Raw genomic sequence first — 21,989 nt, 5'->3', positions numbered from 1 at the left:
TATACCAGCAGATGATCTGATCCATATAATCAATGTGTATTTTTTCACAGTGATAAATACTGTTTCATTGGAAGGTGTACAAAAGTGATAGTAACCTTCACTGATGTTCATTCACAGGTAATCAAGTGAATAAAATTATTATATATAAATAATAAAAACAACGAGGAGTCCTTGTCGCACCTTAGAGACTAACAAATGTATTTGGACATAAGCTTTCGTGGGCTAAAACCCACTTCATCTGATGCATAGAATGGAACATACAATAGACAGGTATAAATACACAACATATGAAAAGATGGGAGTTGCCTTACCAAGTGAGGGGTCAGTGCTAACAAGCCAATTCAATTAAGTTGGAAGTGGACTTCTCAACAGTTGATAAGGAGGAGTGGAAATCACTTTTGTAGTGCTAATGAGGCCAGTGTAAACAAGGTGGCCCATTTCAAACAGTTGACAAGAACATGTGAGTATTTAGCAAGGGGAAATTAGTTTTTATAAAAACAACAAGGAGTACTTGTGGCACCTTAGAGACTAACTAATTTATTTAGTTTTTGACCTATCCATTCCTAGTCTTTATTCAGGCCTAATTTGATGGTGTCCAGTTTGCAAATTAATTTTAGTTCTGCAGTTTCTCATTGGAGTCTGTTTTTAAGGTTTTTTGTTGAAGAATTGCCACTTTGAAATCATTATTGAGTGACCGGGAGATTGAAGTGTTCTACAGGTTTTTGAATGTTATAATTCCTGATGTCAGATTTGTGTCCATTTATTCTTTTGCATAGAGACTATCCGGTTTAATCAATGTATATTTATACCTCCTTACTGTACGGTCCACTCCATGAATCCGATGAAGTGGATTTTAGCCCACGAAAGCTTATGCCAAAATAAATTTGTTAGTCTCTAAGGTGCCACAAGGACGACTCATTGTATTTGCTGATACAGACTAACATGGCTACCAATATGAAACATATAAATAATAATGATCCCAAATGATACAGTTTCCCCAGTCCAATTTTGTCTTACATTGTTTCCTTTTATAATAATATAAAGTGGAAAGGTTGGTTTATGCTAAAATCCCAAATACTCTAGGGCCTAGTCCTTTCTACAGCAAAAAACTGTGGCACTTAGGACTAAGTTTAGTAGCTGTGTCTTACAGATAGTTAATGATTTCATCAGGGCAGTTTCTCTGATTAGCTGTCTCTTCATAATTAAAAGAAAATGTGTATAAAACAGTGAATTATTGTAAAAAGGGATAAGTGACCTTACAGCACAAATTCTGGCTTTTCCGCAAGCTTCAGAGCCTCGTGCATCCCTGCAGCTGATAGTTTCCGGTTGATATTCCTATATCTGCATTGTAGTAGATTGCGATAGGTTGTCCTCAGGTCCCGATTGAAGAAGGCATATATAAAAGGGTTAATGAGAGAGTTTGCATAACCCAACCATAGAAATGTTCTTTCAACCCAAAATGGGATGCAGCTGCATGCTGTACCACAGATAAAGGGTCTGGCAGTTGAAAGGATGAAAAATGGCAACCAGCACACAGTAAAGGCCCCAACAATAATTCCCAGGGTCGTCGCAGCTTTTTGTTCTCTCTTAAAGATGGAAATGTTTTTCCTATCATGTTTAAGGAGTCGTGAAAAATTTGTACATTCTTCTGATTCCTTGTGTAGCTTTATAACTCCATTCACAGAAACCATGCCTTCATTTTCTTCTGGCCGTGGGAAACCAGCAAACTTGTGTTTAGCAGCACTCCTCTTAGCAGCCTTGTAAATCTGATAGTACATGAAGAGCATCACTGACATCGGGATATAAAATGCAACCGCAGTGGAGTAAATTGTGTAACCAAAGTCTTGACTGATTAAACAAACTTTTTCATCATTCACATTTTGGGCCCAACCGAAAAGCGGTGGTATGGTGATGGAGGCAGAGAGGAGCCATACACACAGGATCATTTTAGCCATACATTTTCCATTCTGCCTCACAGGATATGTAAGTGGTCTTGTTATTCCAAGGTACCTAGAACAATAAGGTAGAGTTACTACATGGTTCATTGATTTATGGGTAAACTATTTCATGTGGCCTGCCATAAAGTGATTGAATAAATATTTTAGATTTTATTTTACATTCTCTATTCCTATCTTCTGCACTTTTTCAAACTTGCAGTTAATTCATGTCAACTTAATCACCTTTAGGATAGGCAGAACCTGCTTTCCTGTAGAGACAGTTATTCTCCTAGGGTAAAATCCTGGTGCCACTGAAGTCAATGCCAAAACTCCTGTTCACTTCAGTGGGGCCAGGATTTCATCCCAGATGTAGAATCTTTCTAATTATGTAAAGACAGACATCATTTTTTGCTTACAAAAGTTTTTTTATAAAAGAGTCTGAAAGTTGGGTTTTTACTTATTTAACTTCTGGAATTTAACCCTTGGTACATAGTCTACAATTCACCCAAAGAAGCAATTACTCTTTTACATTTTGACTTATAACTGTGCTTACAGCAATATAAGTGATTTTACAAGAGGTATTCTATAAATAAAGTGTATAGATCCATGCCACTAAACTGGATAGGATACACTGTTTTACTCTTACCTTTGTGCTTCCAAGAGAAACAACAGACTTTGCAATTGTATTCCATGATTTGATCATTTTAGTAGTACATTATAATACATTTTATGATTATATAATTAGAAAGAAATGCCATTTCTTCAACACTCACATCAACTGTTTATTAATTAAACAAAATAAAAATACATTACAACTTTCAATTCAACAATGCTTGAGAACAAAGGCATCTACCTATAACTGATAAAAGTTATTACATTTACGATTATAAAAGACTAAGAAAAGAAATTACATACATGCTATAGAAACAGTAGGGTTTGTCACAGAGTTTATGAATAAAATGCAGTCTACTGTCAGGTTTCCATGTTGTAAATATTTCTTAAATGTTAGTTGTTGAACTTAGAATACAAATATTTTATTCTAAGAAACTTTTACGACTCAAGTTCCATTTAGATGGTGAGACTACTGTAAAGTGCCACACTGGTGCCGTAATTGCAAGGTAGCAAATTATGGCTAATGCTACTTCTTTAAGTAAGAATCCGGTGGCAACAGTCACTCAGCAACATCACTGACGTTAAGCATCACCGGCATGACAGGAGTGTGAAAGGTAGACTTTGGTAACTGTATCATATCCTTCACACCCTAGTCTGGCCAGTTACAGTGAGCTTCTAGTCAAATCATTCTGTACTTCTGAAATCTGGATCAGGAATGGGCTGAGAATGGTTACTGTGGTTGGCTGGAATTGCACCTCCATGATCAGTGATCGCATATTGTAACACAGATACTAGTAAAAGTTATAGTATTTTTGTTGTTTTCGTTCTCTCTCACCTTTTGCATTAGAATATTATCTCCTGCTAGGTCTTGGAGTCCTAGAAACAAGCTGTAGATGTCATGGAGAATTCTATTCTGTGAAATCACTGGCTGGAGATTGTGCCACCATGATGAACAGAAAGTTCCCCAAGGCATTCCAAGATGTAAAAATTAGAGTTCATACTGAAAAGGTCTGGAGTTCAATTGTTACGGGACAGAAAGTGCCTGACCGAGGAACTTTCAAAATGGCTATTTATTAGCTGAAACATTTAAGGTTTGTGTTGGCACTATAAATGGGTGAGGTACAACAGCTCACACTCACAATGAAGCCAATGGGACTACTTTTTGGGGTTTAAATTCTGCTAGCCTCAACTGAGTTAAATTACTAGCATGACTGAGCATTAATCAAAAAAGCAGCAAAGAGTCCTGTGGCACCTTATAGCCTAACAGACGTTTGGGAGCATGAGCTTTCATGGGTGAATATCCACTTGGTCAGATGCATGCAGATCTGCATGCATCTGACCAAGTGGATATTCACCCATGAAAGCTCATGCTCCCAAACGTCTGTTAGGCTATAAGGTGCCACAGGACTCTTTGCTGCTTTTACAGATCCAGACTAACACAGCTACTCCTCTGATACATTAATCAAAAGTCACTTGTAATGCAGCTTCACAGTTCAGGGCAACTGAACCTGTATTTCCATTCAGTGGTTCAGCAGTGGCACCCACACTCAGGCTTCTAGCTGTTATCTTTCTTGGGTGGAGAACTGACTAGGGCAAGAGTCAGCATCCTATGGCACACGTGCCAAAGGCGGCATGAGAGTTGATTTTCAGTGGCACTCACACTGCCCAGGTCCTGGCCACCAGCTTCAGGGCTCTGCTGCCAGCTTGGGGTTCCATCTGCTGGCCCCCTGCCAGCTAGGGTTCCCTCTGCCGGCCCGGGTCCCAGCCACCAGTCCAGGTGGCTCCATTGCTGGCCTGGGACTCTGCTCCTGGTCTCGACCCGGTGCTCTGCAGCCACCCCCAGCTGTGACCCACTGACCCCAGCCTGGGGCAGTGAGGGGTGCACACAGGGGCAAGAGGGGGCACAGCTCAGCATCCCCACCTTAAAAATTGTTCCGGCACCACCAGGATATTTTTGAGTCCTGATTTGCTGCTTACATCACTATCATGGCAGGTGGAACAGTGCACTGCATTTGATGTTGCGAGTCCCATCTGTCATGATTTTTTTTTCCACTGTGAGTTGAGGGATACATTTGACAAAATGTCAGCTCCTAAGAAAGCAAAGTTAGATGTCCATTCATTTCAGCCTTCTTGGACACACATTTGGATTCATTCAAAAGAACGACCATGCTGTAGTAGATATCCTGCAGTAGCAGGATATGAGAAGCAAAGCAATATTTTTAAATCCTTAAGTGTAAGTAAAAATCAAGCCACAGAAGGAAGTTACAAGACTGCACAGTGCATTGCAAAAAACAGAAAGCCATTTACAGGTGGGGTAGGGTGACCAGATGTCCCGATAAAATCGGGACTGTCCCGATTTTGAGGAGTTTGTCCCGCGTCCTGATCAGAGTACAGTCAGGACGCCATTTGTCCCAATATTTTATTTCCTGGTCTTCAGCGGCAATTCAGCGGAGAGTCCTTCAGTTGCGGACGGTCTTCGGCGGTATTTCAGTGGCGGGTGCTTCTGTCTTTGGTGGCGAGGTTTTTACCCATCGCTGAAATACCACTGAAGACCGCCCGCGACTGAAGGGCTCTTTGCCAAATTGCCACTGAACTCCCAGATGGGTGAGTGTAAAAAAAAACGCCCCCCCTGCAGCAGTCCCAATATTTTCCCCTTAACATCTGGTCACCCTAGGGTGGGGAATATATAAAAGAAGTTTTTCTCAGAAATTCAGAGGTTTTGTTCAATGATTAACCAAATAAAGACACGATCATATCTAGAATAAAAGAACTGCCTGTCTCTGCCAGAACAGTTGAGAGGCACAGAAGCAAAATAGCAGAAAACCTTAATGAAAAGCAGACAACTGCATTAAAAGACACAGCAGTGTTTAGTGTTGCAGTTGATGAGAGCATGGATATAAACGATGTTCCATGTTTGGCAGTTGTTGCAAGATATTGCTTCCGGTGAAATCCAAGAGGAATTTTGTTGCCTAAAACCCCTGGATGGCACAACAAAGGGGGAAGACAGAGTGGAAAGTTTTGTAAACCATTTTGAAGAACGAGGAGTTGACATCAGAAAAATATTTTGTGACACAACAGATGGTGCTCTGCCATGGTTAGAAAACAGAAGGGATTTTTAAAGTTACTTGAAGATCAAATTGGCCGCCCGACAGTCAAATTTCACTGTATCATCCATCAAGAAAAATTTCTAATTCAGAGCTTAATAATGTGATGAATACAGTGGTGCCATTTGTGAATTTCCTTGTTTCTCAATCTGCTTTGGCTCACAGACAGTTTCAAGCATTGCTAGAAGAGATGGACAGTGCTTTTAACGACATTCCACTTCACAGAAACATTTGGTGGCTAAGTCGTAGCAAGATTTTGGTGCGCTTTGTAAACTGTTTTGATGCAATCAAGGCCTTTTTTTTGGAAAAAGGACAAAACTACCCCGAACTGGATGACAAATGGCTGTGTAAGCTCATGTTTCTAACAGACATCACCACTCACCTAAACGAACTCAACCTTTGTCTCCAGGGTGCAGGGCAAATGATTCTGGATCTTTATGAAGCCTGGAAAGTATTTGTTGTAAAACTAGCAGTTTTTTCTCAGGGTATTCGAACTTCGACTTTCTGCTAGTTCCAGCACATAAAAGAGCTATCGACACATTGTAGTGTCAATGTCGATGATTGATTGGAATGTACATGCAAGAACTGGAATCAGAATTTTCTGACAGATTTCAAGATTTCCAGCCATTTGGTCCAATGCTTTCTGTTCTAATTAAACCTGAAAAGTTCAACGGAAGCAACTTGGATTTGTCTGTATTTCAGTGGATGGGTGTTGAAGATTTCAAAATGCAGCTCATTCCGTTAAAAAGCTCAGAATTGTGGGCATCAAAGTTTGGAGATCTGCTGAGTGCACTTGAAGCTACCGAGAGAGATCATGGGGCCTCTATTCTGACCCACTGGACATCGCTGCTAGTGAAATTTAACTGTTTGAAGAAAATTGTGTTTGCAATGCTTTCAGCATTTGGACCCACATACCCATGTGAACAGGTATTTTCACACATGAAATCTGTCCTCCGTCCTTCTTGGAGCCTGTTAACAACTGATCACTCAGAAGTCTGTGTGCAGCTCCAAATACTTGCCAGACGTTGGAAAACTCAGCAAGGAAAAGCAAAGGCAAGGACCACACTAAACTGATAAGATCTGCATTTTAATTTAATTTTAAATGAAGCTTCTTAAACATTTTAAAAACCTTTATTTACTTTACATACAGCAATAGTTTAGTTATATAATAATGACTTAGAGAAAGAGACCTTCTAAAAACGTTAACATGTATTACTGGCACGCTAAACCTTAAATTAGAGTGAATAAATGAAGACTCGGCACACCACTTCCGAAAGGTTGCTGACCCCAGGACTAGGGTATTTCCAGGCTGGACAGTTCCCTGCCTTCACTATCTTATTCCCAGCAGAGATAGGGAATACCTGCTTGCTTTCTCTTCAGAGATGGTTAACAGAGTGATTGTCTACAGTTTTAAGTTCCCATACAGTTCTTTTTAGGCAGGCCTATTTTTTCTTAAACTAAAAACCATTACAGAGAAAGCATATTAAGAAGCTGCCTGCATGCTAATAAGCTTGCCAGAGATTAACCCAACTCTAGCATGGGCTTTGGAAGGAGCAGCCCTTCAATGTGATGACTTAAGAAATATTTACAACGTGATGACAAGCTCATAACAGTTTCAGTTCAGAACAAGCATGGTCAGAACACACTGTCCACCCTTTATACAGTTCAGGGGTCTTTGATATGGAGTTTCCAGGAGCAGGTAATTAGTAGATAATGGGTTTTTCTTCCCCAGGAAGGACCTAGCTTCAAAAGTGTGGATTCAAATGGGGTCATTTGCATTCCCCTTGCTCCCAGGCACTTTCCTAGGAAATCCACTTCATGGATATTGTTTAAAAAAAAAAAAGCCCTTTGAAGTTCCTAATACCTTCCAGCGATTGTATTAATCTCTTGTAGAAGATATACATATGCAATTCCACAATAACATACACAGAACTGCATTTTTAATATAATGGATCCCAAAGGTATTAAAACTACTTCAGCAAGGTTTAACTTAATTCAATAAAGTTCATTCAGGACATTACAGTATATTGTCAGTCAGACACAGCTTTACAGAAATCAACACAGGATATGGTCCTTTGAGAGCTTCGTACCTGGAGAGCATGAGCAATAGCTGCAGACACGTGTTCCTGGGATGCATAGTACTATATATGTCCAACTATTTCATACTTCATCATGGAAAACAATCAGGCTATGATGATGGGGGCCAAAGATATATAGCTTGAGGGATTAAATTAAGTTTCAGTGAAAGACAAATTTGTGCATTGTATATGTTGGTTTTAGGAATGCCCAGTGCTGCAATTTAATGCATTCAAATGTAACCAAAAAAGTTAATGTAAGCAAATATATATCCATACGAATTAAAATGCATTAGTAAAATGTGGTGTCAGTGTAAAGCTGAGTCCCACAGTATATTTTCTATTAGAAATTAAAATGAACTAATTCACATAAAAACATACAGGTTTCCTTTCTACCCTATCTACTTCTGCTAAATGTAATGGGCTGGAAAAACTAAACAGGTATAAATCAAGTAACCTTCACATCTCTTATCTTAGTGCATAAATTGCATTAACCTTGAAAATTTAGATACAATCTTAAAATAACATTAATCATTGCCACTGTATAATATACTGGAGATTACAGAATGGTTTAACAAAAACTCATGCCTTTCTGAACTATTGTGTCACTATTGAGTAGCAGAAAGTAGGTTCTTTAATACTGTCAGTATTATTATTATTACCTTCCAAAAGTTACTGAGTAGGAAGCAGCAGTGCTATTTAGAGAGAGCGGGGGCATGAGCCCCCTGCCTCTCCCGGAGTTTCGTACCACAGGCTGGGAGCAACCCCTCCCCCTGTTGCTGGCTCCTCTTCCCTCACTAGTCAGGAGTTGTGCCTCCCCAATCTGACATGGTGCTTCTGGTAGGAAGCAATTGTTTTCAGATACTGTTTGACAAAAGCAACATCCAAGGAGTCTGTAACCTCTTCAGGCCCTGCTAACAAGGAAGGAAAGAGGTTGCATTGTCCAAAACTTCCTGTCTGGTTACTGGTTTTTAGAATCCTTACTACAAAGAAGAGGAAGGATGATCTTTAAGGTTCTGGGCTGGGAATCAGGAGATTGGGATTCACTTTTTGGCTCTACCAAAGACATCCTATGTTATCTTGGGGAAATCTCTGAGTCTGAGTTCCAACCTGAAAAATGAGACTAATAATATTTCCTTTTCCACACTCTTTGTCTTGTCTACTTAGCTCTTCAGGGAAAGGGCTTACAATCTGTCTGTTGCTATGCATACATGCAGTGCCAAGCACAATGGAGTTTCAACCTAAACTGGGGCCTCTAAGCAGTGTCTTATGATTTTGTGTTCTTATATATATAAGCATTGAGCTCATACCATTATCTTAGTTACTGGTCCCAGTGGATCAAGTTTGAAATTAACACCCTATGAAAGCCCACTAATCACAGAGTCCCAGCACGCATAAACCCACATTGAATTTGGCCTATTTACATACTGTTCATAGAATCATAAAATATCAGGGTTGGAAGGGACCTCAGGAGGTTATCTAGTCCAACCTCCTGCTCAAAGCAGGACCAATCCCCAGACAGATTTTTGCCCCAGATCCCTAAATGGACCCCTCAAAGATTTAAACCCTGGGTTTAGCAGGCCAATACTCAAACCACTGAGCTATCCCTCCCCCTGTTGAATATATTCACACTACTAGCAATGGAACATATCAAATAAACGGTATTCTCTTTCTTTTCCAAACCGATAAGGGCTGTTGAGATACATAGAAAAGTGAGACAGGCTGGAATTGACAACCACCCTGCAGGGTAGCTATGAAAACAAATAATCCCAGTAATTTATTATGATGTATACAGCCCCCAAAAGTGTGATGGGGATTAGAATCCGTAGTGAACTAGACCCTACGATATGGCACCAGACTTTAAATAAGACAGTTCCCTTCTCCACAGGTCTGCCGACAGCAATTCTGGGCCCGAGGGCAGAATAGTCAATGGGCCCCCACGCACGCACAAGCCACCGTCACGATCCACCTGACATTTGGGCGGTGCTGCGCCTGTGTTGGCTGGTGCACAGAAAGCTGCTGGCTGTACTTCTGATGCCCAGAGCAGGGTTGCCCGGGGGGGGCAAGTGGGGCAATTTGACCCAGGCCCCGGGCTCCCCAGGACCCCCCAAGAGAACTGGTGAGGCTCCTGCCCCGGCCCCGCCCCTCTCCCAGAGCCTCAGCACATCCAGGACCGTCCCTGGACAGCACTGCAGCATGGCTCCAGCGGGGCCTGAGCCCCGCCCCGCTCAGAGCCACATGGTAAGGGGGCGGGGCTGCGAGCTCCATGCCAAACAGAGGGAGCTCAGGCCCCACTGGTGCTCGCAGCCCCGCCCCCTTACCACGTGGCTCTGAGTGGGGAGGAGCTCAGGCCCCAATGGAGTCACGCTGCACAGCTGTCCAGGGACGGTCCCGGATATGATGCACTGAGGCTCCGGGTGAGGGGGGAGCCGAGAGTAAGAGGCTGGGGCCAGGGGGGGTTAGCTAAGGGGCAGGGAGTCCCAGGGACAGTCAGGACCGGGAGAGGGCAGAAGTTGGGGGGTGGTCAGGGGACGAGGAATGGGGGAGTTGGATTCTGGGCATTCCGGGGTCTGTCAGGACTCAACAGGGGGGTGGATAGGGGACAGAGCAGTCAGGGGACAGGGAAGGGGTCATGGGACAGGGAACGGCGGGGTTGGATTCTGGGAGTCTGTCAGGAGTCAGTGGGAGATGGATAGGGGTTGGGGCAGTCAGGGTACAGAGAGCAGGGGTGGGGTCCTGGGGTGGTGGTGATGGTGGGGCCTTTGGGGGATGGTGAGAGGGCAAGGAGCAGGATGGGTCGGGGATTCTGAGGGAGGCAGGCAGTTGGGGGGCAGGAAGTGGGTGCGGGTCGGCTGGGGGGCAGGTCCAGGCTGTTTGGGAGGCACAGCCTTCCCTACCCTAAAGCTCATTCAGCAGTTTGAGGCTTGCAGAAGAGCCAAACTGTTAGCTTTTCCATTAGGGCTATCATCCCTTTCACTTCTCAAATGCCAAATTATAGTCTATATTTAATGTCAGTGCCATAGGGCGATTCATGTCAGGGGAGGGTAGCTTCATTTAAAATTAGCCACTGTGGGAGGGATCATATGAGAAGAGCAATATTCTACACCACCTACCTCCTTCCCAGCCCTACCAAGGAAGACCCCAACCCCTGCATTCCCTGAGGCTTCAGAGGGGTTAATTCAGTGGTTCTCAAACTTTTGTCATGCTGACCCCCTTCACATAGCAAACCTCTGAGTGTGCCCCCCCTTATAAATTGAAAACGCTTTTTTATATATTTAACACTATTATAAATGCTGGAGGCAAAGCGGGGTTTGAGGTGGAGGCTGACAGCTCGCGACCCCCAGTAATAACCTTGTGACCTCCTGAGGGGTCCTGACCCCCAGTTTGAGAACCCCTGGGTTAATTTAATTTTAGCACCCTGTGTCCATTCACATGCATGTGCTATTTTGAGCATGTCAGTTTTCACAATATAGGCTCATCCCAGATTCTGGAACAAGCTCAAATGCTCAGTTCATGGAGTATGTACATAAGCTATACAGGGGTAGGCAACCTATGGCACGTGTGCCGAAGGCGGCACGCGAGCTGATTTTCAGTGGCACTCATGCTGCCTGGGTCCTGGCCACCGGTCCGGGGGGGCTCTGCATTTTAATTTAATTTTAAATGAAGCTTCTTAAACATTTTAAAAACCTTATTTACTTTACGTACAACAATAGTTTAGTTATATATTATAGACTTATAGAAAGAGACTGTCTAAAAATGTTAACGTATTACTGGCACATGAAACCTTAAAATTAGAGTGAATAAATGAAGACTTGGCACACCACTTCTGAAAGGTTGCCAGACCCTGAGCTATACTAAAGACAAACCCACAGTAACCATCTCCAGTTTGTGAGGGACCCCATGGAACCAGTCTCTAGGAAACAGATAAATGCATGGAGGATAAGTCCATTAATGGCTATTAGCCAGGATGGGTAACAAATGGTGTCCCTAGCCTCTTTTTGTCAGAGGGTGGAGATGGATGGCAGAGGAGAGATCACTTTACCTGTTAGGTTCACTCCCTCTGGGGCACTTGGCATTGGCCATTGTCAGCAGACAGGATACTGGGCTGGATGGACCTTTGATTTGACCCAGTATGGCTGTTCTTATGTTCTAACCTAAATGAACCCAAAGTTATGGAGGAAGATATGAGTCAAGGAAGTCAGCAGAGCATCAGAAACCTGGAAAAATCTCTGACTGGATGGGCTCAGGTGTTTGGTCACAAGCTGAGGTTGTTCAAAAGTTTTGGATTTTTTTTAAGCAGAATTTTTTATTGTTTCTTTAAACAATCAAAAACAGCAAGCAGCAAATATTTGGCCACACACTTCTGAAACCCCAAACCATATTCAGGTTTTAGCAGACTAATTTTAGCTTTTCAATTAAAAAAAAACACAACAAATTTTGAAGGAATGCAGACATTGTCCGTGGTTTTTTTCTGCTTTTTAAAAACCCCTAGTTTTCAATCCAAAAAAAGTTTTGATGGAAAATATTTGTCCAACACTTTTAATGAGCTTTAGTGCCTTTTAGCACTAGCTGATTCTGAGAACCAGTGATACCCTGTAAAGCAGTTTTCTCAAAACTGGGTTTGTGACGAGATGTGGAAGGTTTATTTTTCCCAGGGCCACTCGTGGGGGGGAGCAAGTGAGGCAATTTGCCCGGGCCCCATGGGGCCCCCACAAGAATATGGTATTGCAATTTTTTTTATGGAAGGGGCCCCCAAAATTGCTTTGCCTCCTGAATCCTCTGGGCGGCCTTTGCCCAGAGAGCTGCTGGCATGGCAAGGGTTTCCACATGCCTGCTTGGTAGAGTTGCCAACTGTCTGATCGCACAAACCCAAAGACCCTTGCCCTGACCCCTGCCACGTCCCTTTCCTGAGATCATGCCTATGTCCCACCCCTTCTCAGGACCCCGCCCCTGCTCACTCCATCCCCCCTCCCCCGTTGCTTGCTCTCCCCGACTCTCACTCACTTTCACCAGACTGGGCAGGGGGTTGGGGTGCAAGGTGAAGGTTCTGGGAGGGAGTTTGAGTGAGGGAGTGGATAGGGGTTATGGGCTCTGGGAGGTAGTTTGGGTGTGGGAGGGGGTGAGAGTTCAGGCTCTGAGAAGGAATTTGGGTGCCAGAGGAGTGCAGACTCTTGGAGGGAGTTTGGGTGCGGGAGGGGGTGTGGGTTCGGGCTCTAGGAGGGAGCTGGGTGCAGTAGGGGGTGTGGAGTTGGGCTCGAGGAAGTTTGGGTGCTGGGTACAGGCTCTGGGCTAGAGCAGGGGGTTGGGGTGCAGGAGAGGGTACGGGGTCAGGCTCTAGGAGGGAATTTGAGTGCGGGAGGGGGTGCAGGGTTGGGCTGTAGGAGGAAGTTTGGGTGCTGGGTGCAGGCTCTGGGCTAGGGCAGGGGGGTTGGGTGCAGGAGGAAGTGAGAGGTGCAGGCTCTGGAAGGGATCTGGGGTGCAGGAGGGCACCAGGGGGTTGGTGCTTACCTCGGGTGGCTCCCAAAAGTGACCAGCACACCCCTTTGGCAGTGGCTCCTAGGCGGGGGGCCCAGAGGGACTCCACACATCACTGCCCACAGGCACCGCCCCTGCAGTTCCCATTGGCCGCAGTTCCCAGCCAATGAAATTTGTGGAGTAGATGCTCAGGGTGGGGGTAGCGCGTGGAAACCACCTGCATCCCTCCCAGGGGCTGCAGGGACATTAGCCACTTCTGGAATCTGGACTCAAATGGAGCGAGTTTGGGCAGGAAGCCTGCCTTAGCCCTGCTCCATTGCCAGCAGCAACCAGGGGCCCCCGGGCCCTTTTAAATCACCTAGGCCGCTGAACAACTGCCCTCTTTGCCCCGCCCTGTTGGCAGGCCTGCTTCTCCATGAAGAGAAGAGTGACAGTCACAATTGTAGAAGCTGACTGCTCTAGATAGTTATTTTCCCAAGGCTCTTGACCTAGAGATTTAAATACCACATAGTGTCAAGCCACAATACCAGCAGCAGCAGAAGAATGTACCTTCTGACTCTGATTCTCTATAGCAATATTATAAACATTCACTGTTTCTTCCATTTATGGATGTTTTACTCCTACAAATAAATGACAAACTTGGAGCTGACAGTAAAACTGTTTCAAATGTTACTGCTTTCAGCAAATATAACTAGTGAACTTGAACATTCGGTCACCACTTTTCACATTTCCCACTAATAAACATCAGGTCTCTACTGAATAACAATAATAGAGAAGATACTTACAAAGAAAAGAGACTTTACTCAATACTATTAGTAAAACTCCAGCTCAGTGTGACCTAATATTCTTTCGTAATATTTACCATATTGTTAAGGATCTTTATTTTCACTGTGGGTTACAGCTCCTGGGGAACATTCTTTTTTACATTTTGGGTTTTTTGATATACTATTCATGCACTACAATGACTATAGAAAATGGTCTATATCCAACAGTGCTAATATATTCCCTGCACTTTCATATTAATTACAGATCACACAACCACCTCACTTACTAAGTGTGTTAAACTATACAGAAAGCTATAGCAAGTGCTTTGGATTATAACATGCACAGAGAAAGCAGCATGCTCTAGAGGACAGGCACTCCCAAAAGAAGAGTTCTGGACCTGACCTGGAATGTAAACTTGGGCAAGCCACTTTACTTCTCTGTGCCTCTTTTTCCCCTCCAACCCTTTGTCGGTTTTTGTCTATTTACATTGCAAGTTGTTTGGGCCAAGGACTGTCTCTCTCACTATGTGCTTGTTCAGCAACTAGTGCAACAGGGCCTTGATTTCAATGGGGGTCTCTAGGTGCTGCTATAATACAAATAATAAACTATATAGTATTTATGGTCAGTATGGAGACCTTTGAGTCCTTGAAACCATAAAATGGTGCGGAAGCTATTTCATCTCCAGCAGTACAGGAGTGAGTGCCTGTAGATACCCATCTATCACAGATGTGGCAGGCTTTTCAGAACTTTCTCATCGCATCTCTCTGAATGTTCCTGCATTTGTGCTTGAAGCATATGACAGTTCCATGTGTGTAACAGAAGCCGCTGACTGAACCTCCAACCACAGTTGCCAAGGCTTTTCTTGGATAAGTATGGAGTAAAAATGGAAAAACTGCAGAAGACAAATCTACTTGGAATCCACATATTTTGTTTAGTTACTACTTAAATCTTGAATAGGGCTTGGCTTGGCTTGGCTTGGCTTGCCATCAGGGCCGGTCCACATTTTGGCACCTGAGGCAAGGAGCTCAAATGATGCCCCCATGTTTCCTTGCTTGGGCCAAAACTTTGAAAGGTCTCAATTCTGCCTTCTTCCTGTTTTACTCCTCTCATGGTACTGCTCTGCTACCTACCCCAATAACAACTTAAAATGCCTTATTAAAAAATTTTAAGTAACACTTAACTTTCAAATGCCTGAACAGCAAATGTTACTTTTCTTGTCTGCATAGTAAACACTGGTATTTTTATCTGTTTGAATAATCAAAGTGGTGCTTTCCGTGCCTTCTTGGTTGCAAAGATTTGAACTGCTTCCTCAAGGACCACAGTCTGGGCCAGCTCATGCTCTGTTGAGACCTTGCAAGGCCAACCAGCCTTTCCTGTTTCATCATGGAGCGTAGATGTGTTTTTATTAACTTCAGTTTGGAAAAGCTGCGTTCTCCACTAGCAACTGTTACAGGAAGCGTTAGAAGTATGTGCACAGCAACAAAAGCATTTGGAAAGAGGGTGGTCATCTTATTTGTGCACATATATTCCAGAACAGTCTTTGGAGCTGAGCCTGCTGAAATATATCTTGAAAGGGCTTACAGTTCATCACCTAAATCACTCACATCAATATCATGCATGTCATCATGTGTTAACACTGTCTCTAGTGTTCTGCATTGCTGGTGTAAGTCTTCTTCAGGTATAGTGAGAAGTTTTGGAATATCAGACAACATCCCAAATATACTGCTGTGTTCCTCGAGCTGCATGAAACGTTCTTCAACTGACTATATTGCACAATCTAGCATCTGGTTAAAGAATTCAACTTTGAATGGTTGTTTCGGGTCTCTGCCAACTTCTGTGCACTCTCCAGAACATTTTGAAATCCCTCATCTGACCAATAAGACTGTAGGTATGACTTTGCTTTGTTCAGTTGTTCCATTGCTCCAGATATATCAAGGTTAACACCTTAGAGTCTCTTGCTTACAACATTTACTTCAAACACTAAGCCACACAGAAATTTGAAGTTATGTATGTTTCTGGTGATTCCATTTTCCTATGCCACTGTTCTCCCATGAACAGTTCCTGTTATAGCATTATTCTCCATAATGGCAACTATGGCATCATCTATCTTCCCAATTTGGTGTTTGATAGGCTTTATTGCCTCCACTCGACTTTCCCATCGTGTGGCACTCAGTGGTTTCAGTGTCAGAGAGAATGTTCCCAGATGTTGCTTCAAAATTTGCTATCAATGAGTTGATGCAGAGAAAAATACATAGATGCTTTGAATTACATTAAAAAATTCAACAGCCTCACTAGACACTGATGCTGCATCACTGACCATCGAGTTCAATGAATGAGAACTGCATCGGACAAAAAAACTCAAGGGTTTAACTCTCACATCCATGTCTGCACTCCTCTGTTCTTTCCTCTCATGTTGCACCATTATTGTAGCCCTGACCTCTCAAGTCAGCTATCATAATTCCCATATCTTCCAGCTTTTTAAGAAGCACATTTGTCATACTAGCTCCTATAGTATCATCAATGTCAATAAATTCTAGAAAATGCTTTCTGACAGTCACCACTGCAGGGACATTTTCACTAGGTTCTGTTGTTGTTACAAAACGCACCATTAAAGTCATTTGTTCCATATGGCTGATGTCAGGTGTGCAGTACAGAATAACAGTAATATCTTGCTGACTTCAGATCTGCCACAATCTTCTGTTTGACTTTTGTTGCCAGTAACTGTATGATCTCATTTTGAATTGTTTTTCCAAGGTAGTGGTGTGTGTACATTTCTCGGGTGGTGACTCTTCTTAGATGCTCTTGGAATACAGCATCAAACTCAGTTATCAGCTCCACAATTTTAAGGACGTTTCCACTGTTTGGCATATACAGCTGATCTGAAGTACCATGTGCTAGGTTTTGAGTAGCAAGCATTCTCACAATAGCAATAAGCCTTTTCAGAACATTTTGCCAGTAAAGACATTCTGACGCAATCTTCTCTTGATGCTGATCAGCTATGGTGGCTTTTAACCTTAGTCTCATCTCAAGCTCTTTCCACCTATGGAATGCTCTCTGGTGATTTGCTGCCTTCTCACAGCATGCCAGATTTCTAGCCAGATTTTTCCAGTCCTTTGTTCCTGTACAACCCAATGTGACTGGAACATTAGACTGGAAGAGTTTGCAACAAAAACCGTATGCAGCATTCTGGGTTTTTGAGTACATAAGCCACGGCCTGTCCACTTTGTCCCCATTGGGGATTTCACACCAGTAATGTGTTGGATAGAAACTTCTATTTTCATTGTCTTTGGGAAACATGAAGTTTTTCACTTGCTGTGGCCAATGCAGAACAAGGAAGTCCCTCAGGTTACTGCTCAAGTGAGTCCACAGTCCTGGATCATCTAGACTTAAGGAACTAAACTCAGCAGCAGCTGTTTCTTGCACCTCCACCACACTCTTCTCTGATCTACACTTTTCTTCAGGAATGTGCATGGTTACATCCATTTGAGAGGAAGATATGGATGCAGCAGTAGCTGCCAGGTCACCGGCACTCTGACTAACTGAAAGATCAGGCATCTCCTCATCACTCACATCCTCACTGGGGTCAGAAGTCTCACGGTGAACATTCATGTCTATATGTCTCAGGAGAGCTCCTTCCTGTTTAGATAGAAAAGCTTCCTTTGCTTTCTTTTTCTGAATGCTGCCCCAAAGGGGCATTTTCTTCTTTCACTCATGACTGCTGTTCTGTTCTAGCTATAGCGGCTCTCAGCACTCAGTTGGAGGGGACAAATAAGCAGGCTGGCAGCAGGACCTGGGTGAGGGAAGATATCTGCGTCTTAAGGACCTAACCGGCTCCTACTACTTCAGTTGACTGCCTGTTCTCCTCAAGTGGGTTCAGGGAAGCAGCAGAAAGCTCCCTGAGAAGCTGGTGTTAATCAGCCCAGGCTCCTGGGGGTGCTAGAAAGGTACATAAGAGGCTGCTCCTCCTCTCTCTCCCTGCAACTTCTGCTGCTTTCTATTATTCCCTCACCTTTTCTCCTGCCTGCCTGTTATGTTTCTTGTGCCCTCCTTCCTCCAGCACAGCACTCCACCATCTCTGTGCATCTAGAGCAGAGAGAATACCTATGCACCAACAGCAGACACAATTTTCTACACTCTGGCTCCTAGTGGCGCCCCCCACAGTCTGGCACCTCAGTTCGCCTCATGGTAAGGCCAGCCCTGCTTGCCCTTGTTTTTAGTTCCAAGACCTCAGCTTTTTTTATATTTTAAAAGATTAATATAAACGTTTGCCTTTATTTATTTTTAATCTTTTCTAAGAACAACAAAACCTGATATGCTCCCTTTTGTAATGTGTCAGGAATTAGAAATCTCTCTCACCATATTTGGGCCTTTCAAATCTGTTCACAGACCAGAATGAATTATTTTAAAGAATGATGCTAACTTAAGGGCTTGGTTGTCTTTAACGTTGTGCTGCGGCTCATCCACCCCATCTGCGGAGCTGCCATAATCTCTTAATAATCCATCGTTAATTTTCTATTGAATTCAATGCAGTATTAAGACAAGTATAGGCCTAGGACATAACAAAACTTAACAGAGATTCTTAGAAGTTGTCGAGCATTTACAAACCTTCTCCCTACTACATGACTTATATTTGATGTCTAGAACTATTTTTGCCTCTTCATTAATATAATTTATTTAATTGTAATGCTCCACTACTTAAATAACACATAACTAATAATGTATAAGTGACCACAAAATCTATTTAGTATTTCTATTACAGTAGCAACTAAGGGCCTCAATCAAAACTGAGGCCTGTCATACTAGATCAGGGGTGGGCAAACCTTTGGGCCCGAGGGCCACATCTGGGTATGGAAATTGTATGGTGGGCCATGAATGCTCATGAAATTGGGAGTTGGTGTGTAGGATCTGGGGTGGGGCCAGAAATGAGGAGTTCAAGATGCAAGAGGGAGCTCTGGGCTGGGAATTCGGGGTTGAGGGTGCGGGAAGGTGCTCCAGGCTGGGACCGAGGGGTTTGGAGGGTGGGAGGGGGAACAGGGCAGGGGGTTGGGGCATGGGAGGGGGTCAGGGATGCAGGCACTTACCTCAAGCAGTTCCCAGAAGCAGCAGCAGTATGTCCCCCCTCTGGCTCCTACGTGCAGGCACAGCCAGAGGCGGGACATGCTGCTGCTTCTGGGAGCCACATGGAGTGGGGCAAGCCCCTCACCCTGCTCCCTGGCTGGAGTGCCAAAGAGCAGCAAGCCTCTGACCCCACTCCGTGGCTGGAGTGCCGAAGTGGGGCAAGCCCCTGATCCTGCTCCCCATCGGGAGCTCGAGAGCCAGATTAAAATGTCTGGAGAGCCGGATGCAGCCCCTGGGCCATTGTTTGCCCATCCCTGTACTAGATGCTGTACATGCACATAGTAACAGAGAACGCCCGGCCCCAAAGAGCTTATGTTTAGGTAGATGTGAGAGAGGAAGCAGGGGAGCAAGGAAGTATTACTCCCATTTTTTAGAGGAGGAACTGATGCAGAAAGAGAGCGAACATGACTTACTCAAGGTCACACAGGAAGTCTGTAGCTAAACCAAGAACTGAACCCACATCTGCTGTATCCTACAAGACCACCCTTTATTTATTAAATGCTGGTGTCTTCAAACTTCTTATTTAAAAAATAAAATAGTATTGTATACTTTCATTGTGCCTTTCATGCAGAGATCCCAAAAGCTTTACAGAAGGTGGGTGAGCATTACTTTACCCATTTTTTTTCAGAAAAGGAAACTGAGGCACAGATGTGTTACTTGCTGAAGCTTCTTGAAGTCAGTGGCAGAACTTGGTAATGAACTTAGGTCTTTGGATCTCCGTACCCATGCGTAAACCACAGGATAACACTGCATCCTTGATTTGCATTCAATTAGCCACATAGGTTCATTAACAGTAATAGCAGTACCCATGTACTACACAGGCATTTTTACCTCATTCAGTGCTGACCAATGTACATAAATTAGAATGAGCTTGAGGGAGGGGGATAAATAGGATGATGGGATGTGGAAAGAAATTGCCTTGATTTCTAGTATTACAGTATTGATTCATAAGTCTTCTTGCAACACGCACTGGCTGAATCTTGAGGCCAGTCTGGCTGTAGCCTAGCAAACCACATAACTACCCTATCCACTCATGGTGGAAGAGGAAGAGAATAACGTGGAACCAAAGGAAGTAAAGAATGAAATTCTACTCTCCTCCCTGGAAGGGGGCCATTTTGCTGGTTAAACAGTAGGTACTGTGAATCAGAGGGGTAACCGTGTTAGACTGGATCTGTAAAAGCAGCAAAGAGTCCTGTGGCACTTATAGACTAACAGATGTATTGGAGCATGAGCTTTCATGGGTGAATACCCACTTCACATGCATCCGATGAAGTGGGTATTCACCCATGAAAGCTCATGCTCCAATACGTCTGTTAGTCTATAAGGTGCCACAGGACTCTGCTGTAGGTACTGCATGACTTTAAAAACTCAGACTAAATATTGGTAAAGGTTTGCAATGTCAGGCTAGTACGGTTGGTTCTTTAGCCAAAATCAGAGTCCTGTACTCATTACTAAAGCTGAAACTTTCTGATTTCATATTCCCTGTAGTTAAACAATCTTTTTTATGTAGTGAATTAGAGGTAGTCTGTGAAAATCCCAAACTCTACAGTACAGGCCTAATTCTGTACTCTAATTACATTACTTAACCTAATCCTTTAATTTTTCTTCCTGCTAAATGTCAGGTGTCATGAAAGTGCTTAGTATTACTACAAAAAGTGTTATAGCTCATTATTAACCATGTATAACAGTTTAGACTTTATATATTGTGCACTTTATGTACAAGTCTTTATTAGTCTCATGCTAAAATATTAAGTGATAATTTTTCATTGTGAAGCATGGAGAAAATTAAATATTTGTGAACAATTGTGATTCTCTGTACCAAGATGAACATTTTCATTTATTCTCCTAGATTGCAAATGGAGCCTAAGCATCTTTCTTTTTGAAAGGGGAGTTTATTCCCAGAAAAATTGCTCACTTCCAATGCCAGAAGTGGGGTAGATTTGTTACTAATATGCAAGCACCAAAAGTAAGAAAGACTAACAAAGTTCCTACTCTTTATTCCCAACATCCAATCTTGAGGTTCTGGTTAGTTCTGACAGAATCCAAAGAAACATAAACCTTTACTGATAGAAACTTTTTTAGATAGAAACTTTTTTAAATAAATCAATATTATTTTATATTAATACTAAATAAAATTTCTCTTCACTTATTTACAGCTTCCTTATGGTTCTTTCCCTCTCTTCCATTTCCCAGTTTTTCTGTGTTATTCTTTATTGTTTCTATTCATTTTTTCTAGCCCTCCTTCTACTCTTTTCTGAAAGCAGTTACTGCTATATATTTTTTGCATTGTATGCTCTGTATATACTTCACTTTAACTCTTTTTTCATTTTTCCTTTATCTCTTTCATTTCATTTTCATTTCAGTGTCTTGCTGGTCCTGTATTTCTATTGATATTTCTTCTTTTTTTAATCTCTGTATGTTTCCCTCTTCATTTCTGTCTGCAGACCTACCGTTCCACTTCCTTTAGAGACATTCATTCTGCTTTCATTCTAAGGCAATTTATAATCTCCTGGGAATAAAGGTACTTGCAGTGAGTTTCCATTTGATTTTATCTCACACATAATTTCTGAAATCTCATTCATTTTTACCCCAATCTTGGCAGATGTGCTTTCCCAGTCCAGCTCACTTTTGCCTTGATTTTCCCAATTTGCCTGTCACCCCTCCCTGCTCAATTCTTAGCCTCCAGACACAACACTTCAGGACCCTGGGGGAGTTCATTGCACAGTTTGACTGAACCCCCACAAAAATTCTGTTTCCTGCACAGATGACCTTTACCCTGATGGTAGAGATCCATCATGCCTGAGATGCACAGTTGTCAGCCATGGTCTTTGTCCCAGAGCTTTAGTGATCTTTTAGATATGTGAAGCCAAGGCCACTGAGCAACTTAAAGATAAGGATGAAGA

At 43.0% G+C, this 21,989-nt stretch overlaps 1 protein-coding gene across 4 annotated transcripts in view; it reads right to left on the bottom strand.

The window, feature by feature from the left end:
* The window catches only part of HTR7 (5-hydroxytryptamine receptor 7), a 64,259-nt gene that overhangs the window by 21,865 nt on the left and 20,405 nt on the right, over nucleotides 1-21,989 (bottom strand). For 2 of the 4 annotated variants that reach the window (XM_030570846.1, XM_030570848.1), the window contains exon 2: nucleotides 1,261-2,010. In XM_030570846.1, coding sequence (XP_030426706.1) covers nucleotides 1,261-2,010 — 750 coding nt within the window. Of the gene's footprint in view, nucleotides 1-1,255; nucleotides 2,011-21,989 lie in introns of all 4 variants that reach the window. The other 2 variants (XM_030570849.1, XM_030570850.1) reach the window with 1 other exon arrangement.

The sequence above is a fragment of the Gopherus evgoodei genome, chromosome 7, assembly GCF_007399415.2.
Source record: "Gopherus evgoodei ecotype Sinaloan lineage chromosome 7, rGopEvg1_v1.p, whole genome shotgun sequence".
Classification (NCBI taxonomy): domain Eukaryota; kingdom Metazoa; phylum Chordata; order Testudines; family Testudinidae; genus Gopherus; species Gopherus evgoodei.
This window is presented reverse-complemented; position numbering and strand designations above follow the sequence as displayed.